General features: G+C 37.6%; 1 protein-coding gene across 1 annotated transcript in view; it reads right to left on the bottom strand.

Annotated features, from left to right (window-relative positions):
* Nucleotides 1-6160: 6160 nt before the first annotated feature.
* The window catches only part of antxr1c (ANTXR cell adhesion molecule 1c), a 37861-nt gene continuing 24578 nt past the window's right edge, over nt 6161-19443 (bottom strand). Inside the window, exons 13-18 of the mRNA XM_052102964.1 lie at nt 16910-17005; nt 16569-16607; nt 15956-16054; nt 14974-15141; nt 14777-14857; nt 6161-7800 (exon numbers count right to left, since the gene is read on the bottom strand). Coding sequence (XP_051958924.1) covers nt 7546-7800; nt 14777-14857; nt 14974-15141; nt 15956-16054; nt 16569-16607; nt 16910-17005 — 738 coding nt within the window. The 3' untranslated portion in view covers nt 6161-7545. The remainder of the gene's footprint in view (nt 7801-14776; nt 14858-14973; nt 15142-15955; nt 16055-16568; nt 16608-16909; nt 17006-19443) is intronic.

Consider the following 19443-nt stretch of genomic DNA (forward strand, 5'->3'; position numbering starts at 1 on the left):
CTCAACTCAAACTACATTTGTAGCTGTGTAAATAAGAAGCGATTGGAATTTTGTTGACATTTTTTAATTCATATACCGTTTTACCATTTCTTTGGTACAGATTTGATATTGTTGGCTTGTTAACTGACACAAGGTACTAAAAGCTAATGCTTGATAATCGCTAATCCCTTGCTTCACAAATGATGAGATTGAGTCATCAGTAAAATGCTATTTGAAGTACTAGCTAGTGATTTTGCTTATTAAATTGCTAATAGTGGCAGGACCTTTTGTCCTGGGCCCGGGCTTGAGGGGGGAGTTCCTGTAGAGCACATTTAAATGCGTTCAGCGGGAGACAAGGATATAAACATGGAGACAGCGAACCGAGGATCTCCTGTTTACTAGACAGGTGCTTTAAACAACTAAACCACAGCACCATCCTTGAAATAAGAAAACCTGTGTGCCGGAATGATGGGTCCCAGAGATGTATATATAGAGGAGGATTGGGCCAAGCACTGAGCCCTGTGGTACCCCAGTAAGTAGCTGGGGTAGTTATATTAATCCTATACAATAATAATAATAATTTAAAAAAAGACAAAATGTTACTCCCAAAGTCACAAAAATGTAATGCTTTGGTGCTATTTTTGCCAAACAGTTCTCCCGGAAAGGCATGCCCTTGGACTCTGCAAAAAATGGGGACACTTTATGAATTTTGGGGGGCCTGTGCTCCAGTGGTAATGAAAGTATATAAATGCCCCTTCTCAAGCTACTTGTATCTTTGCAAATATCGATTATCGGAAATTGTATTATGTCATTCGCAATCCTTCATGAGTTTGCAGTTGATTCCCTAATGAAAGACAGTAAGTACACAATCTTGTACTTTTTTGTTTCAAATCAAAGTTTGTAATGTTGTGATTCACTTCAGAGCTGGTTGATGTGGATCATGGTTTAGATCTCTATTATGAAGGAATTTACAAATTCCCATTAGAAGAAATTAATGGGAAAAATTATTCTGGAACCCAGATGGCTAGAAATGTGGGCAGGCACTGTTGCACTCTATCAATGCACACTTTCTATGTCCAGTGACTTTCGAGTGCTCTTTCCAAATCAGGCCACTCTTCCACCTCTGTTGTTATCTGCCTACACAGCACATGTGCTTTGCCCCACCTCATTCCTAGGGTTACCATAATTCATCAATAAATTGAACAAAGTACCTTCCTTTGATCACTGTTTCCTTCTGTGGGGGTCATGTCAAGAAAGTAACCCCCCCCCATATTTGAAGCTCCACTGAAACCCTACACTTACTCTCACCTCTAAACCTAACCCTAACCTCAACATTACCACTAAATCTAACCCTAAACCTAACATGAGCACCAAAATTTGTGTAGCGAAGTTAGAATATTTAAAAACTCAATTCAATTCAGTGTATTATAATACTTATCACTGTTTTGTTCCACAGCAGCTGTATTTTTGTAAGAGCATCACTGGAATTATGTCCCTTTACAAGAGAAAATTAACAATCAATATATAGTACTGTGCAAAAGCTTTAGGCACGTGTGAAAACTTTTGCATGGAGAGGATAAATAAAACAATATTGCATAAATAGTTTTCATTTATCAATTAAAGACATATGAAGTCCAGTAAACATAAAAAAGGTAAATCAATATTTGGTGTGACCACATTTGCCTTCAAAACAGCACAAATTCTCGAAGGTACACCTGGACACAGTTTTTCTTAGTTGTTAGCAGATACATGTAGAATTCGCCACAGTTCGTCTATCTATTTAAGCTGTCTCAATTGCTTCTGTCTGTTCATGTAATCTCAGACTGACTCAATGTTTAGTGGGGGCTCTCTGGGGGCCATGCCATCTGTTGCAGGGCTCCCTGTTCTTCTTGTCTGTTCTATTTGCAAAAGGTATATTTGGAAGTCTAAAATGTATATTTGGTATTGATACACAAAAGCTGATATAAATAACCATCTTAAGACAAATGATTTTTGCACAGTACTGAACATGGAAGCACATACAGGTTCAGTGATCCTTAATTATATATAATTAATTATAAACATATTTCACGAATCTCAATAAAACATTAAATGCATTATATCAGCATATCCCATATTACCATATTTTCATTCCAGCATACACATTTCCCATTTTGGGTAAACTCCCTTGTTTGATTAACATAACCCCTTAACTCACAGTTAATTTCCCTTGAATTACGGTCAAAGGGGCACGAGAATAAGACATCTGTTGTAATGTCCTTGCTGGGAGATCCCCCCAGAGTGGATTAACTGTAGGTGGATTGTGTACCTGGTATGAGCAGGGTCAGTGAGAGTTCAAATTCTCCTAAATCCCAGTTTGTTTCCTCCAGTAACAAACAAGTCAGTTTAAATCTATGCTGCAAACTTATTGTGTAGAAACCAGTAAAGACTGGGCCGACAGCCTTCCTTTGCTCCTATTTGAGATCAGAGAAACTGTCCTGCTATACTAATCTTTGGGCATAATATTAGGGGCTCACTGATACTATTAAGTGAACAGCTTCTTACTGTAGACTCTTCACTCACTCCTGTGTCAGAGTAAGTGAACTCTTTCCACGAACGTCTGCGTCATGTTTGAGAGGTAGCGAAGGCAAACCTAACAATCTCGCAAGCTGATATGAAGACCCAGTTTGACCGCAAAAGTGTTGCACATTCATTTCAACCTGGTGATTCTGTGCTAGTTCTGCTCTCAGCGCCCGGTTCTGCACTTCAGTATAAATTTGAGGGACACAAATTATATAATTTCGCACCCCTGATCATAGGAGGAAATCACGTATATGTCATGTTAATATATGGCTTATCACTCCAGAGATGTGTCCACTTCTCCCACTGCTAAGCCGGTTACTGTTGCTGTGCTACCATCTCCCCTCTCCTGGCTCAGACGTGTTGTTATACTCTCTTGTAAATATGTTGTATATCCCTTGATATCACATTCATGCCTATTGAGTGAACTGTTGTTATAGATGCTAAAAGGTATCATCCTAAATCAAGTGTGCCTTGGACTGATTACGTTGGGAGCATTTGTAGGGAGGTGGGTGCCATTTCGTTTCATTATCTGTTTTCTCCTGTTGTGGGGTAAAAAGGGAGTTAGAGTAGGTTTATGTTGTTCATTTCCATTTTCTTTTCTAGGAAAGTTAGTTGACTCACCCTTTAGGAATTTGTTAACTTTTGTTAGTTATTCTGGCCTTTGCCCCCTCCTGAAGCCTTTTTGCCTCCATTCTCATTTATTATCATCAAATAAATGCTTTATTTTGCTTTCCAAAAACGTTTTTGAGTGCTGGGATGGAAGAGGGGAACCAAAATCATCTTGTTACAGTTTTCCCAACCCTTGACTGGGTTCACCTCCACTAGGAAGCTGTAGGAGATAACTGCCTTTCTTTTATCTTTGTAACAATTTTCTCTTGTTTATATTTAGTTAAGGAGATAGGTGTCATGATTCACTGTAGTTTTCCTTGTGTTTCTCCCCTGTCATCTGTTATTCCTTTCTAACGTTACAGAACAACTGACCACAAAAAATGGATCTAGCTGCTTCTCTTAGACAATTGTGCTGGGCAAATTTACCCATTAGGGAGTACTCACTTCAATTCTGCGCCATAGCCAGCCTCACAAGTTGGAAGGATTCTGACCTCAAATCAATATATCGGATTGGACTATTGTTTCACCAGTGGAGGGAAATGCCTGAAGGGAGTAACCTCACTTGGAAGGAATATGTGAGGCTAATCTTAGAGACACTCCCTACTTCCGAGTCTTCCACGCCTGAGTATGCTCCACGCCATGTCACAACCACACCTCCCTCTGCTCCACACCATGTCACAGCCACATCTGAGTTTGCTCTACGCCACTCCACGGAGGTCGTCTCTGATTCTCTGTCCATGTTCACGACCACTGAGGTCGTCTCCGAGTCTCTGTCTAGTCACACGACCTCAGAGGTCATCTCTGAGTCTCTGTCTTCTCACACGACCACAGAGGTCATTCCCGAGTCTCTGTCTACGCCCACGACCACGGAGGCCATTCCTGAGTCTCAGCCCATGCCCACGACCACAGAGGTCGCTCCTGAGACTCTGCCAGTCCATCTGCCAGTCCTCCGGGACTCTTAGTCTCAAGCCTCCCACGGCTCTGCATTCTATGGCTTCGCTCCTTGAGCCTGCCACAGCTCTGCCTTCCATGGCTGCTCCCGTCGAGCCTCCTAAGGCCCCGCCACACACGGCTGCACCCCTCGAGCCTGTCACGGCTCCGTCCCTTGAGCCTCCTATGGATCCACCTTGCACAGCTCTGTCCCTTGAGCCTCCTATGGCTTCGTCATCCATGTCCTTACCCCTCGAGCCTACCACGGCTCTGCCTGCCTTGGCTCAGTCCCTCGAGCCACCTATGTTTCCGCCTTCCACAGCTTCGTCCCTCGAGCCTGATCTGCTCTGGTCTCCTTGGTCTCTCGGACAACCACCCCATCTGCTCTGGTCTCATGGCTGTCCGCCTGATCTGCTCTGGCCTCCTTGGTCTCTCGGCCATCCACCCGATCTGATCTGGTCTACCTGGTCTCCCAGCATTCCACCTGTTCTGCTCTGGTATCCTTGGTCTCCGGCTCCATCTTGGCCCTGGGATTCACGAGCCGCCCATTAGAGTTCATGTCATGATTCACTATTGCTTGCCTTGTGTTTCTCCCCTATCATCTGTTCCTCCCAGACTACATTTCCCATAATTCCATGCCCTCATCACTGCCAGCTGTCCTTGATTGTCCTCACCTGTGTTTCATTAACTTTGTGTATATTATGACATGATTTCAGTTTAGTCTCTGTCAGTTGTTATGTTTTGACCTCCTCTTTAGCCCAGTCCTATCGTAAATGTTTTCTCTGTTCTTGTTTTTCCCATCATGGATGTTTCTTTTGTTCCTGTGATTAATTTGTACTTCGTTTACTTTATTAAATCCTATTTCACTACACCTAGATCCAGCTCTTCTGAGTTCCTTTCTAATGTTACAATAGGGAATTTTCCTGTATTTTGTTTAGATTTTTCTTGTCTTGATTAGGAAAGTAATCTCAAAGTCTTTGCTTCCTTTCTTTTCAACATATAATTTCAATAAATTCTGATTTATGGATTACACTTCTTGTGGTGTCAACTTTTGGTTGCGTCCTTACCCCTAGATGGGATGTAACAAAGATCCTTTGGTTCCCCTCACACACTGTATGTGTGTGTGTGTGGTCATGCTTGCATGATGAGGAGTGTGACCTCCAGTAAAGACAAGAGCTTTTCATACAGCACACACCCAATGCCAAAGCCAGGGTACGAAAAGGTTCATTCCTATTGCAAAAGCTATACTAAACACAAATCAGAAAGCTATTTTTCCAAAAGGAGCTTTTGAGTGGTTCCCTCCTAAGGAGGAGGGTCTTGTGAGCAGAGTTTCACTACATTTCACACATACCAAAGCCCCCAATAACCCAAAAACTGCCAGTAAAAGCTTGAAAGTCAACCTTTATTAATACTGTGGAAAAAAGTAAACTTTTATGAGCCTTTTAATAGATGCTTCAGTATTGTTATTAATACATTTATTACATCATAACACAATATAATTGTGATTTATAATTCTGTAATCAAATTGTGTTTTTTTTCCTGTGGAATAATACACATATCAAAATGTTTCAAATTATTGCCACAAGTAAACAAACCAAACCAAAATATAAGTACAGACATAACCTATAGCATCATATTGCAATTGTTGCTATCAATAGCTTTGAATGTATGAGACATGTCCACATTATACTACTTTTGATAATTCATGGGGGTGAGGTTTTTGCTCGTTCACAGCAGAGCACTTATTTCATGTCACTTTATAATGTCTAAATGGCAAGTATGGGAAAATAAATTGCATACACCAAACTTTAAATTCACAAAAGTATAAACAGTGTTACTGGGTCATGAATGTAGTATAAAAGAAAGGTAATAATAAAAAAAGAACAGAAACACAAACACAGAAGGCACTGGTTGTTACTGGTTGTTAAAAAGTGATTTTTTTTTCATTTTATATTTCATGCACAGTATCCTGCCTTTAACAGAGGACACCTTGTCGTATTCATGTACCTTCTTTTTAGGCATTGGGGATAATAAATTAAATGCTGTGAACTGCCCTGCAGTTGCAATATGTTTGATGATGAAATGCAAAAAAAACTATATTTCAACATATAGTACAGTTGTGGAATACAGAAAAACATGACTAGAATCTATCTGACTTTTCATACGCTGAGAGGTTCAACCTTTATAACAAACCAACCAAGAAAAAACATTAACAGATGGGTGAATCTCACAAAAACCTGCCATGCACATGTCTAGGTAATATATTTTACACCAAAAGACAAAAATAAGAAATCTTATTTTGTTTAAAGAAAATAAAGCCTGTTTTTTTAATAGTAGAATTATTTTCATGCCAATTAAACACATTACTGTAATAAAAAAACCAACCAAACAAACAAAAAACAAAACATCCTCATTACGGTAATGAGAAAAAATTATGTTATTTGTATTTTGACATATACATCATGTTAGCATTTGTTGTGCTTTAAGTGCAAATATTTTGTCATGAAAATAGGTCCAAAAATAGGCTTCATTTTCTTTGGGGTAAAATGTGACCTGGACATGTTTTCATGAGATTTATCCAACTAAGCATTCACAATTAAATCTAGACCATTCTTAAACCCCATTTTTGCACCTACAAGAATCTTTCAAAATCCCAGCAACCAATTGAGACAAACTGCTGTACCTATATGAAGGAACTTATGACATACCAAGACATTGAAAGAACTGTGATACTTAAAGGAAATGGTCGAAACCATGCTTTGCACATTCATTACTTGCATTCATCTTACATTGTGACATGCACTGATGTTCCTCTTTGGTCACATGGTCTCTGCCTTTTGAAACAGGGTCAGAGACTCACCTGAGAGAGCTTGTAACCCAACAACTGTAAAACAAAATTAAACAAATCAAAACTAAACAAAATAACAAAACAAAATATTAAGGTACATGGCACAGGGTGCTGTACAACATTACATAACATAACATAACATAACATAACATAACATAACATCTAATACTGATTATTTTGGAAATTTTGGCATCTTTGGTATATATATATATATATATATATATATATATATATATATATATATATATATAAAAACATTTTGAAAACAACCTCCAAAATTTTTTATGAGTTCAAATGCAGTGAGCTAATCTATCCTTCTGCACGAGCTGTCCCGCCTCAATAAAAAGGAGTACTTCAGTCATTCTAAAGCTTAAAATGGTAGCTCTCTTAATCTTTACTCATCTGCTTCTGGAAAACTCAGTAGTTACATTTTTTGTCATTTACTTTTGCTCTTCTTACGATTTTTTTTTTGCTGTCCAGCAACAAAATACACACCACATTCTAATCTGACCTGACTGATAAATACCATGTGCATTTTTTGTTACCCTTTGACAAGACAAGCATTTACTTTTGCTGTATTAATGAATTGCACTGGAGGGAGAAGGGGGGTCTCTCTCTCATGGTCTGCTTTCAAGGCTGGGTGGGGGGCGTGCTGGAGGGGGACAGGATGGTCCTGGGGGGGTTCGGGCAGGTGGTGGACCCGGTGGAGACTGTGCCAGGGGTGGTCCCCTCGGAGGTGGGCTGTTTGGAGCAGGTGTGTTTGGGCTGGGAACCGGGCGATAGTCTTGCGGGGGTAGAGGTGGGCTTTGAGCTTGTGGCGGTGGGGCTTTTGCTGCTTCTTCTTTCACTCGTGTAAAGTTGATACATCGACCCTGTGGCGAGTACAAGAACAGAAACGTTTCACATCAGTCAGGTCATCACTCTGTTGAAAGTGGCCACTGTCCAATATGCAAGCATTACTTTGTCCTATTTTCCAGAATGTTACTGTGGCAATGACACCCAAATAGAAGCAATTATTTTATTAATTCTCTGCCCAGCTCATTTCTTGCTAACACACACACACACACACACATACAAGATCTTGCATACTGGCCGAAGCCCTGTGAAAACCACAAATGAAATCACCCAGAATTGTAAATCATGCATCATGGAAAGACTAAGTCCTCTATAACCTTAAACGCTCCTCTAAAAAGACTGCCTAGACTTCGTGAAGAATACCTATTAAGAAAATCTGTTTTTTAAACAGAAAAGAACCCTAAATGTATATTTAATGTTCTGTTAATAAAGCCAACATGAATTCAAAAATGACCCTGTGTGATTTCTGTGCCACTAGATTTACCAAATGGATTTGCAAAAATAATGGCAAATTACCCATACTAGCATTATCTGGCATATCTGAAAGAAATTAGAGTAAGAGTAGTATGTTATGCCACCCCCTCCACCTCTTCCCCATCTGCCATTGGTCCAGCAAGCACATATCCTCGCCCCAAACTCAAGCCATTGGTTGACCCAATGTTATGTCGGTCGGGATGCTCAATCAGCAGAGTTTTGACATTTTGTTTTGTTTTGATAGTACAAAACTTTTCGGGAGAATCAGCATGCCAATGACATATTAGAGTAGGCTGAGATAGGAGAAAGTATTTTGACTAGGGTTGTCGATTTAACATGTTAATTCTATAAACAGTTCTATTATAAAATTATATATTCATTATATAAAAAATTATACATGAAAGAAATACAATTAATCATGTCCTACCATCCGAGCAATTCAAGCTTGAAGTATCACCTGTTTTCTCCAGGGGTCAGTAAGCGAAACTCCAGCTGTATAAGCAGCTCTCAAGTCCAAAGCTGGTCTCGCAGATCTTTTCAGTTCAATCTTTTCTAAATGGGTAATTTCAGCTTTCTTCTGTTGTGGAATCATCTGGCACGTCATGGTCAGATGTCTGTTCTGGGCACAGTTTCACACTTTCTTGGCTCTCATAATCTTGCTCATCTTCATTCTGTTCATCATCATGAGCCTCATCTTCATGCTCTTCCTGTTCTTCATCGAAGGCAATCTCTTGCATTTGGAGCGCTTTCTAAGTTTCAAAATACGTTTAACTTCACACAGCGACCTAAAAACGGTATGTTCATGACACAACGCAACCAAAGATGAGACAATCCAAAATTGTCCACCTGACGCATATGTACAATAACGCATCCTTAGTAATAGCAGCCCTTATAATAAATCTCAGACTGATTGACATTTAATTGTGAAATGGATTGCTGTGAGCTGTTCAATAATATAGAAATAAACAATATATTGAATTCTAAAGCCACTTTTGCCACTAATAAGCCACGTCTTATTAATGCTTTACTCGTCTGCCACAATAATGTAATACATTTTAATTATCTTAATTATATATTTTTCATAATACAGTATATATATATATATATATATATATATATATATATATATATATATATATATATAATTTGTAATTATTTCAATTTAACTATTTATAATTATTTCATCATTATATATGTAATTATTGTTAATTGAGGGACTTTCTCAGCAAATATTTGTATATGTGATTAAATGTGATTAATTATTCTGCATACCATGTATTTATTTGATTTTAAATTTTAATAGACTGACACTTCACCTTTAATATATGTTCCTGGTAGTGATACAGCAAAATGAAATCTCTTGGCCGAAAATTGAATAGAATATTCTGGACACTCAGGGCCAAACAACCGAAACCGATTAAATTACAATTAGTTTGGAATAAGTAAACAAATTCAAAATAATGTAATATTATTCTAAGCGATTACACTTATTCTATCAGATAATATTACCACCATAACAATCCATGTAAAGACGGTGCGTCTGTGTAGTGCATGGTCATAGAGTGACAACGTTCCGCTCTGACGACTGGCAGGGTCCAGCGAATTGGTAAGCCCCAGGGCCCCAAAGTATCTTATTGCTGCCCATCCAATCCCACTTACTTTTCCATCCCGCCCCTCCAACCTCTCTGTCATAAACAGACCACTTGTTATGATCAAATCATAAAATCTGAAAGACTTTATGGAAGTCAAATTGTTTGTGAACGCAGTTTCATGTTGACATTTTTGTCAAATATAATTTAAGGGCACATTACAATAGAGGTAAAGTAGGTGTTTTGTAGGTGAAGGTTGATTGTTTTTGTAGTCCTTAGCCTCCCCATGACAAAAAAATAAATCTGCCAGAAGAAAATGACCTCCTGAAACATCTGCAATTATATCGGGGGTCATAAAGCGGTCTGAAGTAAGTCTCAAGACGATGTCTTAGATGTTTGATGTGGCCGTTTTTTGGAGACAGTTCTGTATACTGTATGACCTCATCCTCTACCCTCCACCAGAGTGAGTGTGTGAGGGGATGGAGTGGGGCTGGGGTATAATTATGGCACTGTGTCCTGACCCACTCTTTCAAGTCAGAGACAGCCAGTGGAAAGCTGATCCCATTGCATTGTGAGACTGAATGTAGAGGCATTAGGAAGACTGTTTAGCCAGGGCACAGATGAGAAAATCAGACTGGGGGGAGATAATGATACACTATAGAAGTCAGACAAACACATATTCTGTACTGCTGAGCTCTGAAACGTACCAAAAGAATTTAACCGAAACAACGTTTAACCTTCACGTTGTACACAAATTCAAAGTGTTCATTTCAACTCAGCGAGAACACATAGGGAGGCTAGGTAAAGCCAAAAATAACAGGAATGTGAAAAATGACATCACATGACTTTAAAGTGTTGCTTTGATCTTATTACCCTCATGCCATATTATTTTCAGTCTATCTTGAAGGACAAAAGGAGACTTCACACTATAAAATGTTGTAACCTGCAATTGATTATTCGCTAAGCCCCGCCCCCGTCTGACAAGCTTTGCAGAACTTCCAATAGGAATGAATGGGAGATTGTCATAAATGTGGCAGTTTTTAGCCAAATATTATGAAGCAGTGAACTCTTCATTTGCTATCACCTTTACTATGACCTGAATAAATACATAAATTAACATTATGTGATTAACATTAATTTACCTCATAGCAATTGTAGGTGTCCTTGCTGATGTATTACACGTTCATTTGGGAATGAGGGCTGAAACATACTTGCATGATATTCTCAAGCTTCATCGCTCTGTTTTCCTCATGTCACTATTAAAAGTGACCCGGCAACAATTTATTTAGTTATTTATTCAATTTTTTTTATAATTTCCATAAAATTCAGCTTAAAACTACTCAAAAACACATTACCCTCATAGACTCTCATTGAAAAAAGGAAAAGCCTGTCAGAGAAATGGAGGATGGAATTTGCTAAATTGCATTTGGAACTGTTGCTAAGAAAGGATTGGTTTGAGGCTTAATGAAGGGTCAATTGTTACTTTAAAAGGAATATTCCGGGTAGAATACAAGTTAAGCTCAATCGACAGCATTTGTAGCATAATATTGATTACAACAAAAATATATTTAGACTCATACCTCCTTTTTCTTAAAAAAAAGCTCAAATCTGGTTAACAGTGACACACTTACAATGGAAGTCAATGGGGGCCAGTCCGTAAACATTAAAACACTGTTTCAAAAGTATAGCCACAATACGTACAAATATGTGCACAAAAGGCAAAAATCTCCATTAAAGTATTACAAAGAACCATTTGCATTTGGTGTCAATGATGTCAAGCGCACAGTGCATCAAAAGGCACCATTTCTCAAAATGAAATTTGAGTTTCAAAAGAGGGGAAGATCACTGGTCTGTTCCTCACCCAAGCCATCGTATGACTTCAGAAGACTTGGAATACAGTGCACTAGTCATATGGACTACTTTTATGATCCTTTTAACATACTTTTTTGCCCTTCATGGAACTTGGCAGTATGAATCAGCATCCACTTTTACATTATGTAAAAGAGCACTTCAAACAGTCTCCATAAGATCTCCTTTTGTGTTTCACAGATGAAATAAACAAACATGGGGGTGAGTAAATTAAGGCAAAATTGTCATTTTTCAGTGAATTACTCATTTATATATGTATAGGAAAATCACAGTATATAAGGACCACTGGATAACGTTTATATTTTCTTAAAGTAACTTTAGACAGGAAATGATGCCCATTTTATTTCCATACTTAGAGAGCGAGAGAGAGAGAGAGAGAGAGAGAGAGAGAGAGAGAGAGAGTCTGGGCATGCATTTTTCAGCCCTCTCGTCACAAACCACAAAGCAGCAGAGAGGGCCATAGCATTACAGGACGAGGAGACAAATATAATTCTCTTGCAAGAAACTTTGCGTCATGTAACCTTTTCCTTGAGGGCTTTTGAAACCAACCGGATAGAAAACTTTGGGAGCATTTTGACGAGAACTATTTAGTTACTACACTGTATGCATAAAATAAAAACTGGTCTTGTGCCATCCAAAGTTTGCATAAAAGTGATTAATTAGTCTTATATCAAACTTCCTTAGTTGCTAAATTTGCCAGTGACGAGACACTCTTAAAGATGGAATTCCATTTAAAAGGATTATGGTGGACATTTTTTTGGCAAACTACGCACAGTTTTTACTATCACCTGTATACAGTTCATCTCAGCAGGACCAAAGCATCTGTGTGAAAGGTGCACTGGCTCCATTAAATCAGATGGTACGAAACCCACTAACAATCCAACAGTGAAGAAACCCCTCCACATCATTGCTTAACCTGTGATTTGACATTAAAGGTCAGTGTTGCAAAGTCAAACCATGCGGCTCCTTTGAATATTTCAGAGAAGGTCCATTAAAATCTGTCAAAATCCATGTTTTATTTCATTTTTATGGCTACTGATTTGATACAGGTGGCAAGCTGTGCCTATGATGTTTCTTGGCACCAGTCTGAGCTTTAGCCTATGATGGGGCGTTGTTGACGTGGGCTGACAAATGGAACGTAAGGTAATGTCTGGCCAAGGCAGAGTAAAAGAAGGTGGAATGAGTCAAAAAATCCAAAGGACAAAATTTATGAGGTCCAAAAGCCTTGAACCCTTTTGGTTAAGACAAAGATAATGGATCAAGTGAACTATTTTAAAGATATTTAAAGCTGAAGCTTGTCATTTCTGCGCCACTAGCGCCACCAAATGTTTTCAAACAGCTTTCCGAATACACCCACGAATCGAACAAACATAAAGTCCCACCCCAATGGGGTGGACGGGTCTCTCAAATCAAACAGAGGAATATTTATAGCGCCACAGAGACACAGTGTTTAGAGTTTTCAGAAAATGTACCTATAAGAGAGGTTAATAAGAGGAATAGGCTGAAATAAGATAAATTATTTTACTATCAAAACATTTTACACAATTCGGGAGCTATTTTCCAACAATTCGGGATCTATTTTCCACGCCCACTTCGCCCAAGTGGGCGTGGGCCGAAGTGCTTGCGCTATCTGTGGGTGTATGCGCGCAAACTGTTTTGCTGTTTCAAGTCTAAACTCCTACATTTGCACTTTGGAGATTCCACCAGCAGGTGGTAATAAAGTTAATGTCCAACCTCTGAAAATATAGGGGAACATTAAATTATGTCCATGGCAATCACTGTTGTAGATGTTTTTTGAAAAAATATCTATGAGATTTGTTAAACACATAGTCATGGTTTACATTTCATTTATTATTATTATTATTTTTGTATTTATGATTAATTTGTATTTGTATTTTTCCACCTGACATTGTAGAATGATTTTCAAGTCACTGCAAAAGGTGCCGGTGGAAAAAGTGAGAGTAAATGTTTGGAATTAGTTTGGATTGTCTGACCACTTCTTTATTTTGATTATATTTTTGTTTTGTTTGAAGTGTAATTGTAATTAAGGAATATTTTGGTTACATTTTTTCATGTTTCAATAAACGTATTTAATTTAGTAGAAGTGAAGTGCGTGCCAATACAATCAATGTTAATACTAGCCATGATTTGTGTGTCAGTAGATGAAAATGATTAATATTCTTACATCCTCTATAATTGAACGGAGCGTAAATCCAAATCCTGACGAGAACCACATTTTCCATGCATATAAAAGAAGCATGTCACAGTCATAGAAATATGCCTGACATTCAACAAGAATGAAGTTCATGCATAAAAGATTGTAAGTCCATATTTCTATTCTGAATTAACTGCATACAGTCCATTTACACTACCAACTTTTTATGAATGTGCTGTCTTTGTTTATATCGCTGGTGCTTGACAGGGAATGGACTATATAATAGGACACAGATGGTGCTGGAGAAGAATGTTAGAATTAAATTGCACTTGACCCAGCCCATTAGCCCTTTGCATGCACAATTTTTCCAAACCCACTTGCGCCAAGACTTAGCGCATGCTTACACGAAAATACAAAAACTTCATGGCCATGCCCACTGACTTTGTGTGTATGATTATGGCATAGCTACTGTAGGTGCTTAGTGCTAGCACTCTTAAAATAGGACCCTTGGGTTTTAATCTGAATTTTATGGCTTTTTGTACAAGTTTGGTAGCTTTGTGGTCATCTAACTCCTAAAAGTTGTCATAATTATCTTTTAGCAGATATACAAAATGTCTTTCTCCTCTGAGAAAACGGACCAAAAATATTAATGACTCATCTTGCACTATGCTGTTTTTTGTTCATTCAAATGTTCTCTAGAATGAGAATGAATCCTGAAACTGACTGGAAAGTAGCATGATTCATGGCTATGACATACTATAGCTAAAGTCTATTGGCTATATATAACTCCTATGCCCCGACTAAACTTCCTGTTTCACCAGTAAAACACAGGCAAGAAAACTTCACTTGTCAAGTGATTTCATGGGACATTTTAGGGTCTTTGGTCATTTAGGGTTGGATACTCACTTGATCTCCTGGTTGAGGTCTCATGAGTGAAACTTGGTCATATCCACGGCGGAAAAGAGACAAGATTGCATCAAGTTTACCCTACACATAAGAAATAGGAAAGAAGAAATGTATGAGATTAAACAAACATCTCTGGAGCCAAGCTTACAACATTCTTTGAACGTCAGGAACAGACAGAAATAAAAAAGCATTTTTACCCTTATGGGAGAATACCACTTCCTGTTTTGAACTGGCCTCCTGCCATCTGATTTTCTGGGCTTGGGTTCAAAGGGTTCAAACTCCTGCTCTGGCATCTTTATCACAGCGTTCTTGGGTTTTTCCAGCTTGGCCCCTTCTTCAGTAGAACCCTTTCCTCCCCAACGAACCTGGAAATTTTTTTTGGAATACAATGGTAGACTGCTTTTTCCTCCTAAGGGTCATTTCATAGCTAGCATTTTTTGTATCCAGCATACACACAATTAAATAAAATGTTCACAGTTTTTGCGTCATGAGTTTACACACCCGGCCACTTATCAGGCTAATCAAGCCTCCGAGAGGGATAAAGGCAAACTGTGGAAAGTGGTGCGACAGAGAGAGAGAGAGTTTACGGGCAGCTGTCCGTCCTATGTGTGTGTTTGTGTTTTTGGTTTCAGTTATTCATTAAAATATTATTTATATTGTCAAGCCGGTTCTCGCCTCCTTTACATTATTCCCTTTACACCAAGTACACTCACTTTTGATGAAACTTTAAAAGTGACAGAACTGTTGGTTTTCGTGGAAACGAGACCACAACTGAGTAAATAAATTGTTTAAAATATATATAAATGAGTTACATAAATAATTTTTACACAGTAAATACTGTAATGTAATGGTTAGTGTTTAAAAAAATATTTTCACATTTTAAGATTGAAAGTCTGGGTCTGGTAGAAGGCTAAAAGAATACAATCATTGCATAAAGGCATTTAAAAATGGGCAAAAAATAAATAATGGATGAATGGTAAAAATAAAATAAACATATGTTAAACCCAGGGCTTCTTATAACTAATTATTTTTAAGTTTTTAGAGAGTCTTATGAATATGTCATTACCAAAATCACACATTCAAACTGTGCATATGTATTCATGTCATTCATTAAGCAATAGTGCCTGTCTATGCACATGAATCTCCTTGAATTGGATCTCTTCTTTTAAAGACACCAACCTCCATTCGTTTGATCCCTCCAACTCCTCGACCGCCATAATATGATGCATCTACAGTGGGCCATTTCTTTTTTGGCATCCCGTCTTCATCATCTGACTCCTAAGGTGGAAAAATATGTTACATAGTCTGATGAGGCAAGAGAGGCATGAAACATATTGCTCACAGTACTGAACTGCCAATGCAACCTTAGCTGCTGTTTTGACATGTTGAGGTTGTTATACTCAAAGACATTTAATGGTTTAAGTCTCTACATGAATCTCTCGTAATGAAAATGCCATTCCTTATAATTGTGTGGATTAGATGTTGACATGGGAATTGCTACTGAATACAGTCTACAAGATGAAGCCATTTAACATTTACTTAAGCATACGGGAAGCTTGTGTTCTGAGACCATAATTCTCACTGTATGTCAAAATAAGTATAATTCATTCCCTTTAAAACTGGATTCTGAGGCCTGAGCAACAACAGCAACAGCAGAAGACACGTCAGGCACTTTAATAGGACAATAGTGTTCCAAATAAAGTGCTGGTGAGTGTACTCTGAACATGAATTTGGGAACTTGCAATAGCCTTTCTGAAAGCAGATGAAACTTAGTGGTGAAATTCCAACTCACTGGCTCTGGAGGTGGAGGAGGTGGAGGTTCTTTAATCACCTGTGGAATGAAACATTGCATATGTTGTGTGAAATAATCAGGCATATCTAATGTCACATAAGCAGAAACACATTATACGCATAATATATAATAGCAAGTTAAATCTGCAGAGTTCACTTCACAGAAATCAAGACCTCTGGTTTTACTGTGTGTGATCTTTGGAGATTTGCTGACCCAGGAGTTGTCTTTACTGCAAATCCATAGGCATTGCTTCACAGGTTAGCACAATACAAGCACAAGATTTGCCATATGAAGGTTTTTCAAAGGCTGATATTAAGATGATTACTGAGGCGAAGACTTACTACAGTGCAGCAAAGCGGCCAGAACCACCACATAAACAACATCGCCAGCAACAGAAACAACACCAGCAGGGTGATCAGGAGAATAGTGCCATCATACTGCAAGTAGAGGAGATTATTTCATTAAAAGATTTGAGGGTGAGTAAATGAAATAATTTTCATTATTGGGTGAACTATCCCTTTAATTTGGCATTCATTCAGTACCATACTGTAGTACACTATCAGTCAAAACATTTGGACACACCTACTCATTCAATATTATTGCTATTTTTCACATTTCATAATAACAGACATCATCAAAACTATGAAACAACACAAATGGAAGTGTGAATTATCAAAACTACTTATATTCCAAAAATCTTATATTTCAGTTTTTTTCAAAGTAGTCACCCTTTGTCTAGATTACAGCTCTGCACACTCAAAGTCCCTCAACCAGCATCTTGATATGGTTATAGTTAGTTAGTATTTAAAAAAAAAAAAAAAAAAACTTTTTATTAATAAAACTTGTTTTAGCACTTATACTGTGTGTACATGCTAAAACATGAGAGGCTTTTTAAACAGTACTGATTTATGCTGGACACTTTGTTGAATGTTTTTTCTTCACTATACTGTCCTATTCTCATCCATTGAGAAAATGTTACAAAAATGTTTACAATACAGTTGTATTTGTTAACTCTAGTTAACTGCAATCGTTGACATGAAGTAACAATGAACAATACTTTTAGAGCACTTCTTAATCTTGGCTAATGTTAATTTAATACATATTTATACAAATATTTTTTTTTATTATAAGTTGCATATGTTAATATTAATGAGAAATTGTCACTGTCTGTCTCCCTCATGTTCGTCAAGGACTCTTATTTTGAAGTTTTTCTCTGGACTACATCTCCCAGAATCCACTGCCCTCATCCCTTCCATCTGTTTCCAATCCTCCTGTCCTGTCCTCCATTCCATCATCAGTCATTGTTTGTATATATACTCTCCTGTTTTGTTCATTCCTTTGTCAGTCCTTTAAGTGTTTCGTTGTGTAATATTAGCCTGTTTAGCTTTATTGTTTGTTCCACTCCAGCATTTGTTATTAAAGGGTTTTAAGTATTTACTCCTGTGTCTCCTCTCTTCCAGTCCACATACCCAGCATTACAGTAATGAACTAACATAAGCTAACAATGCATTTTTTTTATAAATAAACTTTATACTAAATATATAATTATATTGTGGATTGTTAGTTTATGTTACTCTAATGCATTTACTAATGTTAATAAATAGAACCTTACTGTAAGTGTTACAATGTTATGTTTGTTACCGTATATGCTAATGTTTTTAATTTATATCTACAAAAACTTAATTTCCAATCAAAAGGTTTTTAAGATCATGAGAAACATAAATTCCTTTAAGTGTGTCCGAACTTTGACCAGTAGTGTGCGTACAGTATATAAATATATATTAGGGCTGTCGATTTAACACGTTAATTCAGTGTGATTCATTTTATAAAAAATAACGCGTTAAAAAAATGTACGCAATTAATCACAATGCCCCCGGACCGTAATATGGAAGATTCCTGAGAAATGCAAGCTTGTAGTACCACCTGTTTACTCCAGAGGGCAGAAAGTGAAACTTCAAAGCATGTCTGATGCTGGTGTAAATTGACGGGTCCTTAAACAAGCCCTCATAATAAATCTCCAACTGATTGACAAATTCACTTGTGAAATGGATTGCTGTGAACTGTATGCCAATGATTGACTTATGATCAATAATATGGTAGTAAACAATACATTGTATTCTAAAGCCACTTTTTGTATAGTCTTATCAATGATTAACTCTTCTGCCACAAGAATGTAAAGCATTTTAATTATCTGAATTTGTTTTATTTATATATATATACATATATAATATAATTATTTCATCATTATATATTGAATTATTGTTATATAAGGGGCTTTCTCAGCAAATATTTGTATATGCGATTAAATGCAATTAATTGCGATTAATTAATCGGGACACCATGTAATTAATTCGATTAAAAACTTTAATTGATTGACAGCCCTAATATATATATATATATATATATACACACACCACCATATTAGCATCTGATTACCATCCTTGCAGTACACTTTAAGTAGTTTCAAACTCATAAAACTGTACTATAAAACCTCAATAACATACTGAAGTTGCCCCATGCTAACAATCACATAGATACAAGTATGTCATTGGAAAAGAATGGGAAGAGAATTTTTAAGTGTTTCAAGCAGACAGGCTGTGTAAAAAAATATGTTGTGGGTGTGGGAAGAAAGACTGCTCCAAGTCAAAATCAGAGACATTATCATCTGGGGCTTTTGGCTGAGGACATGCTAAGCCCCTGAGGTTTGGCCCTTGATGTTAGTGTGTGTGTTGTTGGGTGGATGGTGGGGGTGAGAACTCAGTTTTGTGATGAGAAAATTATTGTGGGGGGGACTGCCTGAATGTGAAGAGGGAATTGAAAATAAGAGAAATGAGGGGTAAGAAGGAAACGCGACGTTGGATTAAGACAGGTCCAT

This window comes from Xyrauchen texanus, chromosome 33 (genome assembly GCF_025860055.1).
Source record: "Xyrauchen texanus isolate HMW12.3.18 chromosome 33, RBS_HiC_50CHRs, whole genome shotgun sequence".
Classification (NCBI taxonomy): Eukaryota; Metazoa; Chordata; class Actinopteri; order Cypriniformes; family Catostomidae; genus Xyrauchen; species Xyrauchen texanus.